This window comes from Anser brachyrhynchus (assembly GCF_964034855.1).
Source record: "Anser brachyrhynchus genome assembly, chromosome: 21".
NCBI lineage: Eukaryota > Metazoa > Chordata > Aves > Anseriformes > Anatidae > Anser > Anser brachyrhynchus.
The window spans coordinates 5,761,707-5,781,276 of record NC_137714.1 but is presented as its reverse complement, the minus strand read 5'-3'; the positions used below and the strand labels follow the sequence as shown (position 1 = coordinate 5,781,276).

The window sequence follows — 19,570 nt, the reverse complement described above, 5'->3', positions numbered from 1 at the left end:
GGCGAACGAGAGGTGGGTGCTGATGAAGGAGTGAGAGCCTACCTTCACAAAGATGTCCCTCCTGATAAATAAAGGAAAGGCAGCAGCTACCTAACAGCACCGTGGACTTCCCTCAGGGGTAACTCTGAAGCTCTGAGAAGTGCTGCAAGTGGCACAGACCCTGTGATGAACCTGGCCTCACAGGCGCAAAGCTGGCAGTGGCAATGTGTTGAGTGCTTCTTTATTACCGTGCTCCAAGAAGCCTCGGAGAGGTAACCATCCCACCACCGTGCCATATGTCTGTCCTGCCTCTGCCCTGCCCAGCCCTCCCCTGAAAAGAATATCTGAGGCTTCTGCAGGCTGCTTGCCGTCCAACAGGATCCCCGCTCTGCCACCGGGCTCTGCCTCGCTGCCAAAAGCAACAGTTGGAGAAGTGGCTGGATATTATTATGGCTTGGGCAATTTTCAAGTCGTAATGAAGCCAAGGCACAGGAGCAACAGATCCACTTACCGGGAACACGGGAAAGCTGTGAGAAAGGTTGTGCCTAAGCCACAAGCAGCTGAGCAGCTCCCCAGCGCACTGCAACCCACGTTGTGCGTGGTGCAAGCAGCCGCCACGCAGCTTAAAAGGCCGAGACCAAATGGCTCCTGGATTTTACCTGGATATGGCATGAGATGAAAGCTGCTCTCTAAGAAAGTGGCCACCTGACTTCTAAAGGTGTTTCTAAAAACATTATACCTATGACCTGTTGCACAAAACGAGAGAAGGGCAGGGGAGCACACGTGCAGCAAGGGCTGTGTGCTGCAGGTTCCATGCTAGGCATGGGAAACAGCAACAAAAATCTTCCTCTCCCCAGACCTCTCACCAAATCCAGTGAGCAGTGTCGCAGTAAAGTCAGGACAACAAGGATAACTGTACCACCCAGACACACATCAGGGCTGACAATCTAAAATTCCTGTCACTCCCCGGTGCTCTGACACAAGAAGCCCCCTCTGCAAAGCAGCAGAGAGACGTACTAATAACTAATGGCTGCAAAAATTACCACTGGAGGAAAAAAAAAGCCGCGTTGCTAATGGTCTCTCCGAACGCTCTGACTGCTGCACTGTCTGTGTTTAATGGCACCGGCTGCTCCTCTGTCTCCCCAGCGCTGGTTGCTCTGATGAGCCTTTCTGTACTGGCAGCATAATGGTGCACCAAAGCCATGCGATCGCTGCGCTGCTTGCAGGAAAAAGGCACCCTAGGGGACAGAGAGCCACATCAGCTGGGGGAAATGGCACCCCGACAGGAGCTGTCTGTTTGGGAGAGGCTGCCACCGAAACCTGCGGACTCATCTGCATTTTTGGCAGCATCACCCCGTCTGGGTAATGAGCCCTAGTGCCTGCCCGAGGAGGAGTCCATCACCGGGACTGCCACCGAACTGGCAAATTTGCTGAGTGTGGCTGTCCCTTGGGACACCCGGATGAATTAGGAGGAGGCTGTGGTGGCCAAACAAGCAGCCACCCCGTGTGGCTGACTTCTGGGAACGACTGGGCTTCTTCTGAGCAGCGTCTACAGCAGAAGGCCCTGACCTGCAGCATCTGCAGCTCTTGCTCCGAGACCCCTCCAGGTCCTGCCTCGTCCCCTGGTCCCCATTCGGAGCAGCGTTTGGACCCTGCCTTGCACCCTCACCCCAGCCACCTCTCCCCGCTGCCCAATGACCCCTTGCATCTTCTGGAGCCAGCCCTGGCAGCACGTTCACTGGGGAGTGAGTCAAGGAGGGAGGCAGACAAGGATGGAGCAGGCCCCTCGATCTCTTGTCCTCTCGAGTCAGGCTAAGCAGAGAGCTGCTGACGGACGCCCGGGCTGCCCAGCCCCAGGGGGCACCCGAACGGAGACACCACCACCCCAAGATGCTCACGAGGGTGGTGGCAGCTTCCGCTGATCATTAACCCAAGCCGGATTCAGGCTGGGAGCAATGCCTTTTAAATGTGTTTCATTTACAGACATTAGCAGCGACTGCATCTTTAACAAGGAGAAGGATGAGGAGACTAATGGATGGAGACAATTAACCAAAATATAAATCAGTGTCAGAGTCTCTGCAGCTAGCAGAGGCAGCCAGGCGCCCGCAGGGTCTGGCGATTCTCGCAACACGCTGCTCCAAGTGACTGCAAAGAGTGACTGCACAGAGGGGGAGGGCGAGGGGAAGAGGAAAATCTGGTCGAAATTCAGATCGTTTCCAATAACGGCTGCCTCCTGGTTTGCTGCAGCCCTCTCTCCAAACTAAGGAGGCAGCAGGAACCTCACTACCAATGCCGTGCCCCGTTCTCCTCGCAGGGTGGGCCAGGATAAGCCCCGTGAGCCTTTTGGAGATCGCCCACCAGCAGCCTGGTGTATGTCGGGCTCCGATCGCTGACAGCAGCCTTTCTGGGCTGGGTGGCAGGCAAGAGAAAAGCACCGGTGACTGCAGGGAGGGAATTTCGGTTCAGCACCGCTCAGCCCTGCCCCAAAGAGGCTGCTCCGGCGGTTAGGGTATTTAGCACACATTCGAAGCCCAAGCTGTCGTTTCTCTTCTGCTCCAATTTGCTGCTGGGCACGTCGCTTCGCCACCTCGCGCCGCCGCTCCCCATCCGCACAGGGACGCACGTGGGCACGGAGAGAGTGGGAGGCATCAGACACCAAGAGGCAACCTGGCACTACAGCAACAGGAGCTGCAGATAGAGCTGAGATAAAAAGAGGGAGTGATGCTCTCGGCAGACACAAAATTTCCTAGATCCAAAAGCGGCAAGGCGCTTTGCTGAGGAAATGGCAAACGAACGTCGCCCGGGATCAGCCTGGATCAGTCTTTTGCTAATATTTAATCAACCCAAAGGCAAGCTGTGAAAACCCGGTCAGAAATGTATGGGTGGGTTTGAAGGGATGCAAAGTAGGAGATTGATGCCAGGTTTGGAAGAGAAGAGAGGCTCAGAAAAGTAGCACGGGAGGAAATAAAACTGAAAAATATTTCTTTTTAAATATGTTTCACCGGCTCTCCATCCCCTTAACGATCACTCAGTAACTGCAGGGATTATATTAAATTTTACTGATCGATACCGTTGCCATAAAACTGTCCCGACCCTCTGCCCCTCCCTCCAATAAAGAAAAAAAAAATCCAATATGCAAAAGGAGGGATGTCAGGGCCTGCAGAGGGAGAGACGCGAGGACATTGATTGAGGCAGGGGGAGCCGGGGTGGACGAGCCGAGCACCTCCGCGCAGCCCTCCTGGCTCAGCGGGGGCACGCACGGTGTTCCTTCCCCATCCTCGTCCGGATTTGTGTCCGGTTCAGGGACCTATTTCAGAGGTCCCCCTGGCTCGGGTACCGGAGCCACACGCTGCTTGCTCTGCACTGACACCCTCCCTGTATCACATAAACCCGCTCGAGCCAGGCCAAGTCCCTCGCCAGCGCGACGCGAGTTTGCAGCTCCGAGGAAAAAACAATATTGCCAGACCGTGCAGCAACCGAAGTGATTTTTCTCCTTCCCCACCAACCTCCCCCCCACTCTCCGTCCCCCCAGAAGACAAGACCCTGGTTCGGGGATGGGACAGGACCGCTGCCAGAGGCGGTCAGCAACCAGCCGAGCCGCAGGGGTGGCCCGAAGCACAGCCCACGACGGGACGAGCATGTAAATGAGCCCGTGCCTGCGCGAGGGGAATAATGAGCTTTTTATGGAAGCCATTAAAAGGAAAACCCAGATTGGTCTATAAATACTGTTGCATCATTACAGCAGCGAGAAACAACCTTATGTAACAGCACGGCTATGCAATGTCAGGGCTGGTGGGAAATTACCACGCAGAGGCTCCTGCTTTTTTTGGTTAGTATTTTCTTAAACCCAAAACAAAACTGATTTCTGATTTCCAAAGCAACAAATACACTCCAAAAATAAATAAATAAATAAATAAATCACCTTCTACCTCCCTACCACGTGCAGGTGGACCTGGGGCTCGCTGGAAGCACAGAGGTGACCGGGGACTGCCCGCACCGCACTGCTGCTGGAGAAATACCTGACTGCAGCTCCCCCGTAAAACGCCACCAGCATCACTCCCTTCCCCTTAACATCCAGCCTCTGAGGGCCGTTTCAGCACAGATTCATTGAGTTTAAGCCCCGGAAGGGACTGTTATATCTGGCACATCCAACCTCCTGCACAGACCCTGCCAGGAAGGCCCACCCCGTAAGAGGGCAATAAAAAGTCAGGTGCCCAGGTAAGAGGTAATAAAAAATCTCTGCCCCTCGGGAAGCAAAGAGAGAGCCTCCACCTCCAAACCCCAGGCAGACTCCGGATTCACAAGATAAAATGAATCCTTGCAGCTTCTTCCTCACCAGCGTGTCCACTTCCCTAGCGAGGGGGGGGAAAAAAAATAAAGGGCGTTTCGCAGGATGACTGCTGTGACTCCCTGCCACCCGCACAGCACCAGGGCAGTGCAGGCGTCACCGTCCTCCCACCCAGCAGAGCTGGGAGTCGCCTCGGGCTGTGAAATCCAGCGCGCTGACTTTCTCCTCGGCATCCCTCGCCGTGCCCCGGCATGGCCTTTGAGTGCCAGCGGGCCGCGCGCGGCCAGGCAAGGTCAGCGCCTCCGACAGCGCCGGGCGCTAAGCCCAGGGTGCCTGAGTCAGCAGGAGCAGGGGAGGGCTGGGGATCGGGGAAAGCTGGCGGCTCAGACCGACCGGGGGCTCTTCCCCTCCCCTCTCCCCGCTTATCACCTTGTGCGCAGCACAAAACACCCGGCAGCAGCCCCCTAATCGCGCGGCGCGCAGCCAATACCTTCCCTCGCGGGTCGACGGCGGACACGGCAGCCAGAGCAGGATAAGACCTAAAAGCTGGGCACAGGAGGATTTGGGTCAAGGATTTGAAGGCTGCGATCAGGCGACTAATAAAGAAGTGGCTGGGGCGGGGAGGGGGGGAGCAGCGGAGTTTGTTTCTCGGTTGAACAATAGGCAGCATGACCCGCTGGCAGCCCGCGTTGTCACTTTTCCATCAGAGATAGGCAGATAAGCCCCAGGCGGGGAAGCTGGAGGCAAGCGAGCGTTGTACGGGCGGCCCCGAGGAGCAGAGGGGCTGCCTGCCTCCTGCACGCCCCCCCCGTGCCACCCCTGCCCCTGTGCAAGGCGCCAAGCGGCTGGGAGGCGAGCTTGTGATGTGCTTCCTGCTTCCCTCTCCTTAATTCTCGCGTTCATCTCCACCTTCTCCATTTGCTGCCAAAGCCCAGACCTGGCGACACGTCGGTGGCCAGCGACGTGTCCAAGGACACCTGCGCGTGCAGAACCCAACTGGGCTGTCCACGAACCCAGCCTGGTGCCTGCTGAAGCGAACAGAAAGTCTCGCCCTGCCTCCACGGCCCCAAGAGCACGGCATACCCGGGGAGAATTCTGCACCCTAGGCTGAAGACAGAGGCACGATTTCCAACAAGCAAAGCTCAGGGCACGGTTGCCTTTCTTTCCATGGGCTCCTGGGTTATATCTTTATTGCTCACTCTTCTGGTTGCCTTCTAACACTTCACCATTTTAAAAAAAAACCTCTCAGTCACTCTCTGTCCTTCTTAGACATCAGTCTTCATGGACCTTCACACATTTACCAGCACCCAGCTTCTCGCACACCTCCTTCTGGTGAGATGCCACCCATCGGGCATGGGCAAGAAGGGAAGGAAAGGGGAAGAGGCAAGAAGAAAGTGAGCAAGTTTTACAAACTAAAGGGAGCTGAGACACCTGAAAGCCCCAGCCCCAAGCGACACAGGCCTAACTCTCCCTGCAGACTTATCTCAGGAAAAAAAAATCATCTTGCAATGTCCTGAGCAAAATGCTCATAAAATTTCATTAATGTTCATGACAGTTCATAAAAATGATCAGTAGAGCTGGCAACTCCAAAATGAGGTGGAAATAAGTTTAAAGATGTTTTTATTGTAATCCTGCTTCGTCATTCAGCTCTCCGCAAGCCCATAAATAAAAGGAAGATGGAACTACACGCTGATGCTGGACTGGAGATGGTGAAGAGATAAAGCACCGAGATGAGACACAAAGGCAGTCGCTAATGGCACCTGACTCTGACAGACGGTTTGACTTGTGCCCGTCTGTGAAGGTGCCACAAAAGCATTTGGCAAGGGGAATTCCCACCCAGCATTTTAGCCTTGGATTTCCCTTCCTGCCTGCAGTAACGCAGATAGGGCTCCCGAGTTTGAGAAACTATCCGACAGACCTAAGGCGTCTTGAGTCCTGTATTTCCACCAGAGCTGCAACCTTGGGGCCAAAAAGCTTACTGTGCCGCGGGACAAAGGGGCACGGTGACTTCTGGGAAAGGGAGAGGGCCACAAAGCCTATCAGAAATAATGAGATCTCTGGGCACTCAAACACACGACTTGTCCCTTAAAAACATCTTTGACCTCTGCCTGCAGTGCACACAGCCGCTGGGCAGCACAGCACCCGTCACGGCCTCCCCAGAGCTCAGGACTTTCCGTAACGTCCATCTTCGTCGGCCCTGCCACGAGCGTGCAGGCATCTGTACATCTTTCCTCTGAGCATCCATCAAGGCCATGCTATTGATCCCTCCTGACCACAGCCTGCAGCTCACCTTGGCCACTAGTAAAAGAAGTTCCACTAGGAGAAGGAAGGCAACCACAGCAATCAGAAAAGCAGCTCTGGGGGGCCGGGTCACACACTTCCCAAGTATTCTGAGTCAACTGCATTTCACACATGCTAAAATCTCTCTCCGTGTTGCTCTTCCCTGCCTCTCCACTACACAGAACTTGCGAGACAACCTCCATCACTCCCTGCCTCGCATGGGATCCCTCCCTCCTCCCAGAACCACACCATCTCCTCATTTCCCAGGGGCTTGCTGTGTTTTGTTTATTTAATTTATAAATCCTTCGCTCAGTCCCACAGTTCGTCATTAGCGCCAACCTGATCATCCCAAAATCTGCCCCAAATTTCCCTGAGATCCTACGCCTCCCATGCAGGATCTCCAAACGTGTCCCGTAAGCAGCACTTCTGAAATCCCAGTTCCTTGTCAGATCCCAGTCTCACCCAGCCTCACCCTCTGAGCCACGCAGCAGCTCCTGCTGCCTGCATGCAAGTGCAGCGAAGGGCTAAAAGATTCCTTTGCCTGCAGCACCAGATAGCCTGGAGGTCCTGATTTTTCTCCTGACAGGTTTTTTTGGCCGGTCTGATTAGCACCGAAATCAATGGGCTCGTCCCGCTGACATGCGGAGCATTCCCTAAAGCCTTGGACTTGTCTGGATGCCGCGTTCCAAAGTTACTGAGTAATGGACAAACAGAAATGTTGTGCTCAGCCAATAAAAAGAACGTGTCACTGACATGCAGCTGGTGTGCCTAATGGATATAAGGTCCCTTAAATATCCCAAATTCTACTCATTCTCTCAATTCATTAAGCCGCTTGCTTTGAACTGATGAAATATTAAAATACTCAGATGAGTGATTTTAAACGGGTGATAAGGTACAGGTTTAGGCGATAAGCAGTGGGAGCTGATGATCCACAGGAATCACTCACATATCCAATGTATTAAGGGCAAGGCAGACTTAAATAGGAATCCTTTCAATTTCCCAGTAGGGTGTGAGGAGGGCAGTCAGAAAACCTCCTATTCCAGAAACACGCCCTTGGAGTTTTGATCCAACAGGCAATGCAAAAGCAGGAGGGCACTGCTGTACGCTGCTGAAATGCGCCAAGAACGCACCCCAAAAGCTGCAGCCAAGGGTACAACACCTCAACACTATCCCAAGGCCTTAGGATGTCTTCACAGGTTTGGTTTATCCAGGATTCTTTCCCTTGCTTTGCAGGTATCTAAGAGCTTTTCTCACCTACCTTATGTGAAATATAATCGTATCCTTCCAGCTTCAAAATGAAGGCTAAAGCTGGTTTATCAGAGACCTCTCCACCTTTACCATTTCTCTGTATCTCTGCCAGTACCTAAATGGTCTCCTTTCCCCAACACCAAATGAAGCATTCTGTGACTGAATATAAGGGCAAAGAGTAGCACTAATGAAATAATTATTTCAAATGAAATAATGCTTTTCAGCAAGCCAATATACTAATTTTCTCCTCCCAGCTCATCCATTCTTCCCTACAAGTACGTTCATCCCAGAACCTGCACGAAGAAGGCCACGGATAACTCCAGACCTACAGGAAAGGGAGAAACAAAAGCCACCCGGGTAATTCTGCTCTGCACAGCTCCTTGGAAATCCCAGACCTAACTCACCGCGCACGTGGGCCCTGGGGAGCATCCTGCCAGCAGCCTCCGTGGAGTGCAGGGCACACCACCACAAACCAATTCCAGAGCTGATTTTCACCAGTGCCTTCCAGCGAGGTGGTGTCCAGGAATGGCTTTGTTCCCTGCCAGCCTTTTGCGGGTTTTAGGTTCGCAAAAAAGGGAAAGCCAATATCTTATAGCACACAGCCTGAAGTCTGCAACGTTGCCGTCTGAAGCCCTCACGAAGCAGCCGATGGAGGATCAGGCTCCAAATAAAAACTTGGCAGCTCCTCCCATTTTGTCTCAGTATCTCAGTGCTCACACGGACACTTTGTGGGGGCTCAGGCAAGCAAAGCAAAAGTTGCTCGTACCTTCCTACAGACCTGGAGGCTTAGCTCCTTGGCCGAACCTTCCCACGTGCTCTTCATTCTGACGCGGCATGTTCTGTTAACGTCCGTCAGTTACACGGATTTGGTAGGGATTTACTTGATTTCTTGTCTTCTAGTTAAACAAAAGAGCGCGTCCATTTACTTGGGCAGCTATTGTCTAAAACCAAACAGGTATGTCCCTGTTTGATGAACAAACCGCGCTCACCCACCTGGAAAGCCTTTTCCTTCCAACATATTGTGTCCACACAGCCAGGCCTTGCCTGCCAGCAGCAGCATTAGCCAGGAGCTTCCTTGTATTTATTGGCTTTGCCTTCAGAAAGCACGTCCTGGTGCAGAGCTTTAACTTAAACAGCCACAAAGGTGAGAGCTCTTTGTATATTCCGCCAGGATGAGGATTAAAACATTTCCGGAGGCAGTCTACGTCCCACAGACGCAGCAGAACTAAGCTGCGAGGGCCAAATTCAGCATCGTGATGCATAAACGTCCTCCCCACACCGACCCAGAAGCCACGGTTAATGCCTTCAGTGGTCTTTCTCTGGGATCTTTTTAAGCTTTCTGCAGCATGCAGTCAAGAGTCAGCTCCACAGCTGTCCTCCAAAGTCAGCGCGAGTTGTGGAAGCAGCTCCGTACGTGCTGTGGAAGAAATCAGGGACCACCAAGGAAGGTGCAGGCAGGTCCCCATTTGAAGGCACTCCTGTTCCTCTGAAGCTGCTTGTTTTTTCTGCTGTAACTTCATTTACGAATAAACATTTCTGACCAGTATCAGCTCTTCTGGCAGCATATGCTACAGACTGCAGGGCACTAAAGGCTCACATCTACCTCCCAGCTGCTAAAAGCTTCTTGTGACCTTTCAGTCCCTACTTCAGGTCTTCCAGATTAGAAGGCAAAAGCTTATGAGGAAACATAAAAAAGCAAATAAATAAATAAACAGGCAGCCCAGAAGCCAGCTTGTATCAGTCCTTAGAGGGCAGTGCAGCAGGATGCTCGGGCACCTGATACCATTACCTGCATCGCTCAGCAATGCCTTCTGCTGAGTCAGGACCAGCCTTGACGTGGGCAGAACCATCTGCATTTCTGTTCTCCCCTGCTTTCCTTTTCTCTCCCGGAGTATCTTCCAAAGGAATGAGCTAAATCAGTGGATCTCCTTTTCTCCTGATCCATTTCCCAGATATTTTTCATCTGCTCCATCCACCTGGCCTGATTTGTTTGCTGCTCTCTTCCTTCTTGACTAACGTCTTTCGTTCCTCCTTAAATACCCTTTTCTAAACGGGACACAGCTGCACCCCACAGACCAAACATGTACCTGGGGCAATCCAGTTACAGCACTGCTGTTTCAACTCAGCCCTGGCTGTAAGGGTTTATGGCAGGGTGAAATTCACGTGGCAAGGCCCACTAAGTACGTTCCAGGCAGATTTAAACACACACACACGAGATGCACAGGCTCTTGGCCAAACGTCTGCCTGCCTGAAACATATTCTAATCTGGTCCGTGCCCATCCAGAAAGGCTGGCTGCATACCACTGTAATCTTTGTTTAAACTGTGCTTGTTACATGCAGTTTATTTGCTCTGGGCACACGATGCCTTTGTTTTCCTTCCATGTCCTTATGCAGCCCTCATGCAGCGTATACCTGGAAGAAATTATCCCCTGGGAGGCGCAGAAAGCCTGGAGTGTCCCCCCAAGTGGCTTTGTCTTCATGCAGCAGTCAAGAGACTCTTCTTGCTTCCTCCTGCCTCTTTGTCACTGCTTTATACCTGTCCAACAAGTTCTTTGTTTCTAAAGACTTAAATGCTGCCTTGGGTTTTCTTTCAGAGTTTGCTCACCTTGCAGCCAGAGGAGAGCATGTGGCTGAACGTCGCGCTGCCTAGCCCCATGCCCAGCTATGCTCCGTGCCTGTTCGTGCAGCTTTCACCAAATTAATTAGCGTCTTCTTTCCTACCGTTCTTTAACATGGTCAACACTAAACAACCTCTCAACGTCCTTGCAAGCAGGGCTGGCTTAATTGCACTGACAGCAGCTTGACATTCTCGGATGGGCACCAAGTTTCTCCATCCTGAGCTGCATCACAGCGTGCTGTTAACACCCACGGCCTCTTATCTATTTCTCACTCACCTCCCTGCAGCTCCCTCAAGATATCGAGTGGCAACAAATGGAAGGAAAATCCTTTTCCTCCCTGGAACTCCTTTTTATTCTACAATTTATTTCCGTGCTATGCCCCAACCTCAGCAAGGTAATCCTGCCCGTGGTGCTGAGCAACTGGGGCTCACTGAAATCCACGGGAGAGCAAAGAGCAGGCTTTAACCTCGTGCTCGCTGTTTTAGAACTTGACAGGCTCGTCTTGAACAACTTTAACACATTTCAGCAAATTATTCAATGAACAGTATGTCCACGCAAGGGAACTCTACCTCGAACGGGCAATTTTAAAGGAAGGGTATCTGTAAACAAAACCTCAAACCCAGTGTTATCTTCAAAGCTTGAAAGGGAAGGGAGCAAAGCGGCTGGCAAGACAAGGAGAGATCCTAATCTCCCCTTTGAGGACAATGCTCCTATCTCGAGCTTTTGGTTCTCTGCACCGAATGCCTTGTACCCAATTACACCCAATTACGTGTCTTCATCCAGGGCAACACAGACGGCAATTCCACGGTGGCTGAACCCAATAACCCGCGTACCCTCTGACAGCTTGGAAAGGAAGATCAAAGGCACGACAAAGAGGCAGGTAAATTAAGATGGCAGCTCTTGGACCTTCTTCATTTAACATAGTGTGGCCAAGGGGGGGTTCATACAGGTCTGGTGCATCATTATGATTCCCTGGCATGGGTTTGGGGTGACCTGTGCAGCTGCCAGGCACTGAATTATGCAGGTCACCGAGAAGGAAGGTCAGCCAAGCCTTTTTGCCGCCCCACGATGTATTTCAGATATGCCAGATGTTTTACAGAGGTGTGATGGCAACTTAGGTCACTTAAACATATACAACTTTTTTTTTTCTGGACTGACACACAGAACCCACAAATTATTTCCTTTGCTTCATAGCAGAACACGGGTTGTTTTCTTCTGAAATAGCTAGATGGGCACAGCTTCTGATAGCCGGACTAACCATACATAGTGGCAAAACTTGTGTTCCCAGGGGGAACCACCGATGTTCCCACCAGGCCAGAGCTAAGCCGCAGGGAGCAAACAGGCTGGGGGAGCCCAAGAAGTGTATTTGCTTTCATAAAAGACAGATCGTTATTTTATTCTGTGCATCGCAGGTTCAGAAATATTTTCTTTTAAGATGGGGAGTCTAATTTCCAAAGGTGTTTGCACCCTTAGCTGCAGCTGTATTAACCTGCAGGATCGTTGTTCATATGGCTATTAATTAAGGCTTGTGGCAGCACTTCCATTACAAACCTCTGCCTTTTAGGAGTTTATAACTCAGCCATAAAACTTTGCTCCAGGCTGAAATTTATCATGAAAGGGTCTGCCTGGAAGGAATCCATTCTTTTGTATTTTAGAGTCCCAAAAGCTTACAGCAACAAAACAGGAATTTTATTCTAAAGTCAGCAATACAAAAAAAAAAAAGCACAACAAAAAACCTTTCAGCTGTTTTTTATAGGGTGCTGGGTGAGATGTGCCTTCTAGACTGGCTCCTTGATGCTTACTGATCAGGGTGGGGTTTTTATATGCTGAACATTGAGAATTTAGGAATTATGGTTTCTTGTGCTTAAGGGACAAAGTCTGCGCTTACTTAAATACCAGCAAATCCACCCCTCTGCCCTCGCCCATTCCCCACTGGCACATGAATCAGTTCACGTTTCCCATCCTTCACTCCCTGCTACCCCCACCGAGCCTCAGGGGAGCGCCAGGACGTAATTCACGCCCAGCACTCAGATAGGATGGACCTGTCCCTCCAGGTGCACAGGTATCACCTTCACACACGAGTGCTGTCAACAGAACAGTCCAAACTGTCCTCACTTTGGGGTGTGGGCACCTGCTGATGGGTTAAAATGACAGAGAACGTCTGTCCTTCACTTCTTTGCTGCCCACTTTCACCGTGGTACTGCAGTTTTTGCTGGGAGCGCACAGAACAGAGGTAGAAGCTGTTAGCACTGCGTTTGAAGGGCAGGTGATGGAGCTGGAAATCATCTCTGATACTCTCCTCCTGCCTCTGGTACTTGTATTTGCAAAATGTTCTGAGGCTTGCAGGTAAAACAGAGAAATGCCCACGTCAGCCACAACACCGAGGGGGATGGATGTCGTTCTGAAGCTCTCAAACAACGTTCCCTTGAGCAAACACTGCATTTACTGCACCAAGTCCTACACGTGTGAGATACCTAGCACGCAGTGAGTGCTTCCACAAGTAGTACCAGCAGCAGTAGTAGTACCAGTAATATTTTCCTACTGCTTTTTAATCTGTAACTGAACAGGAAGTTTACACGAAGCATCAGAAACTACTAGCACAACAGAAAAGTCATCAGCGAACTGCTGTTTGCAGGCAGACCCAACGGACCAGCATTCTGATTTCTAGCGCATCCAGAACCAGAGTCTGGGCTGCTCTGGGCCCTACCTACCTCCTGCTGTGCCCCCAGAAGCTTCACAGCTGCACAGATCATTTTTTGTTGTTTTGGAAAACAAGCAGCACCTGCCAGGCTCAACCTTTTCACCCAAATGGGGCAACCGAGATTAGAAAGGGAATTTCGAAATTCCAGTTTTCTTTTTCGAATGAAGAGACAAGTATCTTAAGATAGATTTTCAAAGCATTAGGAAAGTTGATGACTACTAGCAACACAGAGAAAATGCACTATTGAACACTACGCCCAGAGCATCAACTGACCACATCAGAGGTGACAAAGGAATATTCATGTTCGTAACTGGATATCTTTGATTCAGGAACTCCTACCTTGTTGGGGCATCTGCTACTGCAGGAAATCAGACTTTAAAACCAACAGACCAGATTGGTTTGGCGATCCTTCTGTTCTTACAATTCAGAATTCAGTATCATCTCTATTATTTATGCTTTGTAAAATACTGGTCATTTTTTTGAATGTCCACTTTCTCCCAAGCTAACACGTAAATATTCTTGCACTGCGTTTTGCAGCTGCAGCTCACCCAGCTCAGACTTCACCCTGCAAAAAGCAGAGCCCCGATGGCTCCAGAAGCTCCTACTGGAGTATGACCTCTACGCATGGCAGCTGGATGCCTACATATATAAGATTTTCAGGAGCAGGGCGTCTCAGCGTTATCATATTGTTACCCAAGCACTGCCATCCAGTGATTTTGCTCCTTGCAGTCACAGGCCCACCTTTTAAGGCTGCAATGCTTTAAGCTAAGTTTCCGAGCGACTCGGGAGCATCTTTGGCCTTCAATGAGCCTTTTGTGCAAAGGATCACTTTTGCAAATGAGATGCAGCCTCTCATGTCAGCTAGGAAATACATACATCTAGGGCCACCCCAATCCCACATTCTTCCAAAAGGGACTAGAGTAAGCATATATTATATGCATATATTATATATTACAAAAACAGTAATGGGCTTTCTTTACAAGGCTAATCAATCCTCCCTTCCAACACAAAAATGAGTGTTTCCCCCCAAAGACAACTTTCCCCCAAATAAAAGAACAAAAGGAAGGATATTTGGGAAGGGGAGAAAAAGGAAGAAAGAAGGAAGAGGAAAACCCCCCAGCACCAACAATCAGAAATGTTCATTTACATCTAACAGCATCCACACGCCAGTAACATAGCAGAAACTCTTGGCCTACCATACAAAGAGGGTGCCCCAAAATGGTACCTGCAAGAGGTCTCTCGGAAGGAGATGTTTAAATCCCAGTGGGTGTGTATCCTGTTGACAAACAAACAGAGAGGTCAATGGCACAGGCTGAATGCTGCATCGCTCGCCATTTACAAGAGCAGCTCCATCACGACAACCCACCCGCGCTCCTCTCGGGCTCCCAACCCCTCCGCCACAGCCTCTGCGGGGTGCTGCGAGGGGCTGAGCACCCCCAGGGGGTCTCACAGCACTGTAAATGAGACCCACAGGTGAGCTCCCTACCAGGCACAGGGGCAAGACGCTGTCTCAACTAATGGGGCACGTTCACAGGGAGCAGAAAGGGCTAAGCAGTGACATTTTATGAAGAAAACCCAAATACGGCTGCGCTGCGTTCCCTCCTCCACGCCCGCCCCAGCTGTAAATAAATTATTAGCAATTTCCCACCTCGGAAATTAATTTCACATACTCTGTCACTCTGCCTGCTGACAAGCAGGAAAAGCAGATCCGAGATGAACAACATCCTAAATTAAGACAGGGCGGCCAAGGGGGCTGGGTTTTGTTGTTTGGTTTTGTTCTTTTTTTTTGATTTTTTTTTCCCCTCTTTGCTACCCTTTTCAACAGGACAGCATCTGCACCCGCCCGGAGGGCTAAGGCAGACGCCGACCTTCTGTGGTCCGGCGTCTCCACTTGATAGCAGGGGCAGCGATCTCCCCTGGCACCCAGGGGAGGGCTGTGACCGCCCGTGGCTCTCCGCGTCAGCGTGATTGATGAGGAGCCCAGCCAGCTGAGACCAAACCGGCACGCGAGCCCAGCTCCTCGCACGACGCCGCTCTCATCGCGGCGCCTGCCTGCGAGCACGCCTGGCTGTGCGCACAAACCGGCTCCTGCAGCCCGGGGTTCCCGAAAGCATTGAACAGAAGCGCCTGCAAACATCACACGCGGCGAGGCCAAATGCGTTTTTGCGCATTTTGGGCGTCCCCACGGTGCTCCTGCCCCTGTCCCCAGCTAGGGAAAGCAGCAGCGTGCAGCTGAAGAGTGCAGAAAAAGCCTAATCCAAAGGCTGCTGAAGCAAAAGGGACCTGTTCTGGTTTGAATGTGCCCTGAATTGGGCCAGAAAGCACTTAAGCATGAGCGGGGAAGTCAATGGGACATAACCCAGGTCTGAGTGGCTGCTCGAGTGCTTTCCTGAACGGGTGCCCCTGCTGCAGCCTGGTTCAGAAATCAGCTGCAAGCAATGCTCAGCACGGAAATAATTCCACATCCGAGACACGAGGCTTCTGCAGGTTTTACTAATGCGATACCTATCTTCTGTGCTCTCCCTGCAGGACTGGCTCAGTAAGGGAGGCCGGCTGCTCTCCGAGTGGTTCTTTCAGGGGTGAGTACTTCTTTTAGGGGGTTGTTAGATTTTATTAGATATTAAGTTCCACCAATAAAGCTGTGCTCAGAACTGTACTTATTAGTTCCACATGTACCTCGTTTTTCCTATGCTACCTTCTCCTCATATGCAATGGTTTAGAAAACCTACCCCAGCTTTCCACCTTCCCAGCTTTTTGTTTGCAAACAGAAGTGGCAAGAGGTGAATCCCAGCTACTGAGCCTACAGCAGGTAACAGTAGCTCTTCAAAGTTAAAATTCGGCCAACGTTTGAGAACTTCTGGGAAAGCACAGGCCAAATTGGGGCATTGAGTAACATCTCCATAAGCAGAGGCTTGGTCAAACCGGGACACATTTGGGCTTTCCAGGTAAGCTGATGTGAATCCAAAGCAAACTGAAGCCAGCCCAAGCCCTCCTGGTCCTTCTGGCCCAGAAGAGAGTGCTGTTGGTGGGGATGGAAAGCCTGATTTTGCACTGCTCCATAAAATCCCTGACTTCTTGCACACACAGACCTCCAGGAGACCCCTTTAATTCCAGCTCAGCACCTTGCACGGTGCCAGGCAGACCCTGGCAGCTGCACAGTGGAAGTGGGGAGAGCTCCAAACGCCACCCAGCCACGAACTGCTGGAAATCGAACCACGAGCCTGACAAGGGACCTCGTGCTTCTCCCGTTTCTGTCTATAAAACATTCCTCGGTGCCCTCAAAAAAGAAAAAAAAAAAAGGCAAGAGAAAAGGAACAATCATCCCGCCGGAGGGTTTGTCCCTGAGCTATAGGTAGATTAAACACCGTGTTTGTCTAGCTAAAACTCCATGGTCCCTTTCCTGATGAAAAAAATGACGTTTCGGAAAGGCAGCTTTACGGTGAGCTGCCCCACGGGGCTCTGAAGGCAGCAGCGCTCCTGCAAGCCCCGCTCGGGGTCCAGCAGTGGGCCACGGAGTGCTCGGGGGTGCTGGGCCACCAGCGAGCTGCTCAGGCCCACCAGGAGCTCGCCCGGGCTCGGGGCTCTCATCCTGGGGCCGGCCCTGCAGTGATGCTCGCAGCCCTCCACAAAACGCGGCTCCTCGTGGTCCGTGGCAGGCCGGATGGAGCCCAGCGGTGCTGAGCGCCAGGGGAAGGCAGGGCTCCTAATGAGGCTTAGCCCAGCTCAGCTTCAAAGTGTAAGGACACCGCTTCAGAGAGCTGTGAGTAGCAGGGAGGGCCGGGCTGGTAGGAAAGGCACAGCTCAGATCCACGCAGAGGCAGAGACAGCTATCTGCCGAGATGGATAATTAAACACCCATATTTAGACAAATGAATAGGTGAGAATGAAATTAAATCCTAATTATCTTTTTGGGGGGGGCGGGGGGAGGGATGGGGAGCAGAACCAAGCGCTCCTTCCACGTCTCTATGCCGTTATCACCAATTAGATTTCTGAGGCTAATGTACATTTTGCTTTAACGGGTTATTCATCCAATTGAAATCAAATTACTAATAATTTGCAAGCTATCAGCTACACAAGCCCGTCCTTGGGTCGTATACAGAATGGTGAGCGGGAGACGGTTCCTTACAAATTAATAACAGAAAAGGAGGGGGGGGGGGAATTAAAAACAGGCAGGCAGGACGGCCACTTCCATCTCTCCCACCTTCTCACCCAGCCACGATTTCAGGTGTAGTGTGGTCAGGTAAAAGAGCCCAGTACAAAAATGCCCCGCTGGGTCCCGTGGCAGCAGGCAGGGGCAGGATCCCAACAAAGGCAGGGCCAAGGCACTCGGAGGATGTAAGCAGGGGGTTCACAAACCTCTGGGTCAGGCACCCCAGCAAGGAGGGACCCGAGTGTCAGGGCTCGGTCTGTACCAAGAGTGAAATCACTTAAAAACGTACGTGAAACCAAAAAAAGGGATTTAACAGGAAGGGCTGAGGCTGCTCGAGTCATCTCTGGAGCCTGCACTGGAATGAGAAGCCAGCCCAGAAAAGAAAGCGACAGAGCTGGCAAAATAAGGGAGAGCAGCTGGGATAGTTTTTAATTTTTAAGTTGTTTTTTTTCCTTCCCTGTCATTTCTTTTTACTCTAGAGGCCCCTGCGGGCTTCCAACACCGGAGTGGCAACCACGGAAGAGGCCAAGGGAGGGAGCCAGGCGTCCCCGGCCACGCCAGGGGCAGCAGCAGCAGCCCCGTCCTGCAGCTGAGCCCCTGCACCGCGGCCAGCTCGCTTTGTGCTGCGCCTTTTGGCTCTCCGCATGCCATGGAAGCGCGGAAAACACCGGGCAGCGTCCAGCTACAGCGACGGGTCCCAGCTGCCAGGGAGAGAAAAACACTGACAAGGCTTCCCCACGTCCTCCGGTGCAGGAGAGTGCACTGAAGGGAGAGTGCTGGAGAAAGGGGGAACTACGGACGTGTGTCCAGCTGGCACAGCCCAGCACCACCACGGGCAGAGGGAATTCAGCGTGCCTGGGGCAGGCTCTAGGTGCCAGCACCGTGCATGGGGACGCAGAGCGTAGGCACGATGCACGTCGCAGTGAGCAGTTTGGGAGGATCTATGCTTGCAGGTGGCGTTGCCCAGGCTGCTTGGCTGGGTGGTCAGAGCGAGCTCCTTCCTCCTACCTGCTCTTTTCTCCTTCCTCCTACCTGCTCGTTGTTCTCCTAACAGGGTCTCAGCTTCCACAGCCTGCCTGCAGCCCCATCACGCTACCTGCAGCCAACGCTGCGAAGCTCGTGCAGGCACTGAACAGGGCAGTTCTTCCAGGGAAGCCCACACACGACGGCTGGAAGAATGGCCTAAAGATTACAGCAAGACTGAGACCTGGACTTGGGGTGTCTTGGTCATTCCCTGCCATGGAAGCGATGCTGTAAGGGTCAGCTACAAGGAGCCGCAGGCAGCCAAGAGCACTCACTGGATTTCGTTCTCATGCTTCGCCTTTCTTTCCAGCCTCCTATCTCTATCTTGGGCAAGAAGGGATTTCTTGCTGTATCTTGTATTTTATCCTGCAACACCCCTGACAAGCAGCCATTGTCCTTCTCTCCCCCCCCACCTCAAATATATGTCCTCATTAGGTCAACGACATGCTTCCTGGCACTCTGGACCAAGTCCAGCCTTCGCTTCCCAGATGGATCTTTAATATATTTATTGAATACGGGGGCTGTTATTAAGTGGTGCATGGTTCAGAGAAAAAGAGAGAAAGGGGGAGGAAAGAGGAAGAAGAGAAAATAAAGGGCTGCAGAGGAAGGAAGAAGGGATTGACTTTGACCTGCCAATTAACAGAAAATAGCCAGCGGAGGCTGTGAAAGAAAAGTGTCCTGAAGCATTAAAATCTCTCTCCAGCTCTAAGAGGGGCCCTGGCTCCCTCCTTTTGAGTCATGGCAATTAGGAGGAGGGCTATTGAGTCTAATCTAAGAGCCTGATTCATGGCTGGAGCCCAGAGAGCATCCTGCTCTGCCCCGTGTCCGCTCTCCCTTCAGTCCTACGCCGCCTGGACGAGCCTTGCCCACCCAGCCCAGACCCCAGGGATTTTGGCAGCAGGTAAATCATCAGCGCTGTGAGCATCACGCCATCCACCGAGCTCCTCCGGGAGGGGGGCGTCTCAAGGGTCTCCCCCCAGGGCAGCGCCAGGGGGGAGTGCCTGGGAGCGTTTTGGGAAGGACGAGGATGGCAGAGGCGGTGCCGTGTACCCTGCACATCAATGGGGAAGGCGCTGGGACCTCGCGGCCCTGAATTACAAGCAGGTGCGTGTGACAAATACAACGGGGGGTGCTTGGATTTGATCTTCAATCAATTAGGGAGTCAAAGAGCAGCAGCCTTATGGGATATCAGAAATAGCTTTCCACTTAGGAAGGCAGGCAGTGGAAAGGCTGACAGCCGCTAGCCATTAGGGCTGAGCGGAGGTCAGTAATTTTGCCATCAG

At 51.9% G+C, this 19,570-nt stretch overlaps 1 protein-coding gene across 12 annotated transcripts in view; it reads right to left on the bottom strand.

Annotated features, from left to right (window-relative positions):
• The window catches only part of SAMD11 (sterile alpha motif domain containing 11), a 173,293-nt gene that overhangs the window by 50,261 nt on the left and 103,462 nt on the right, over window positions 1-19,570 (bottom strand). For 11 of the 12 annotated variants that reach the window (XM_080563770.1, XM_080563769.1, XM_080563771.1 and 8 more), the window contains one exon: window positions 14,340-14,390. The exons of the other annotated variant lie outside the window; for it this stretch is intronic. In XM_080563770.1, coding sequence (XP_080419896.1) covers window positions 14,340-14,390 — 51 coding nt within the window. The remainder of the gene's footprint in view (window positions 1-14,339; window positions 14,391-19,570) is intronic. 12 annotated transcript variants of the gene reach the window in all.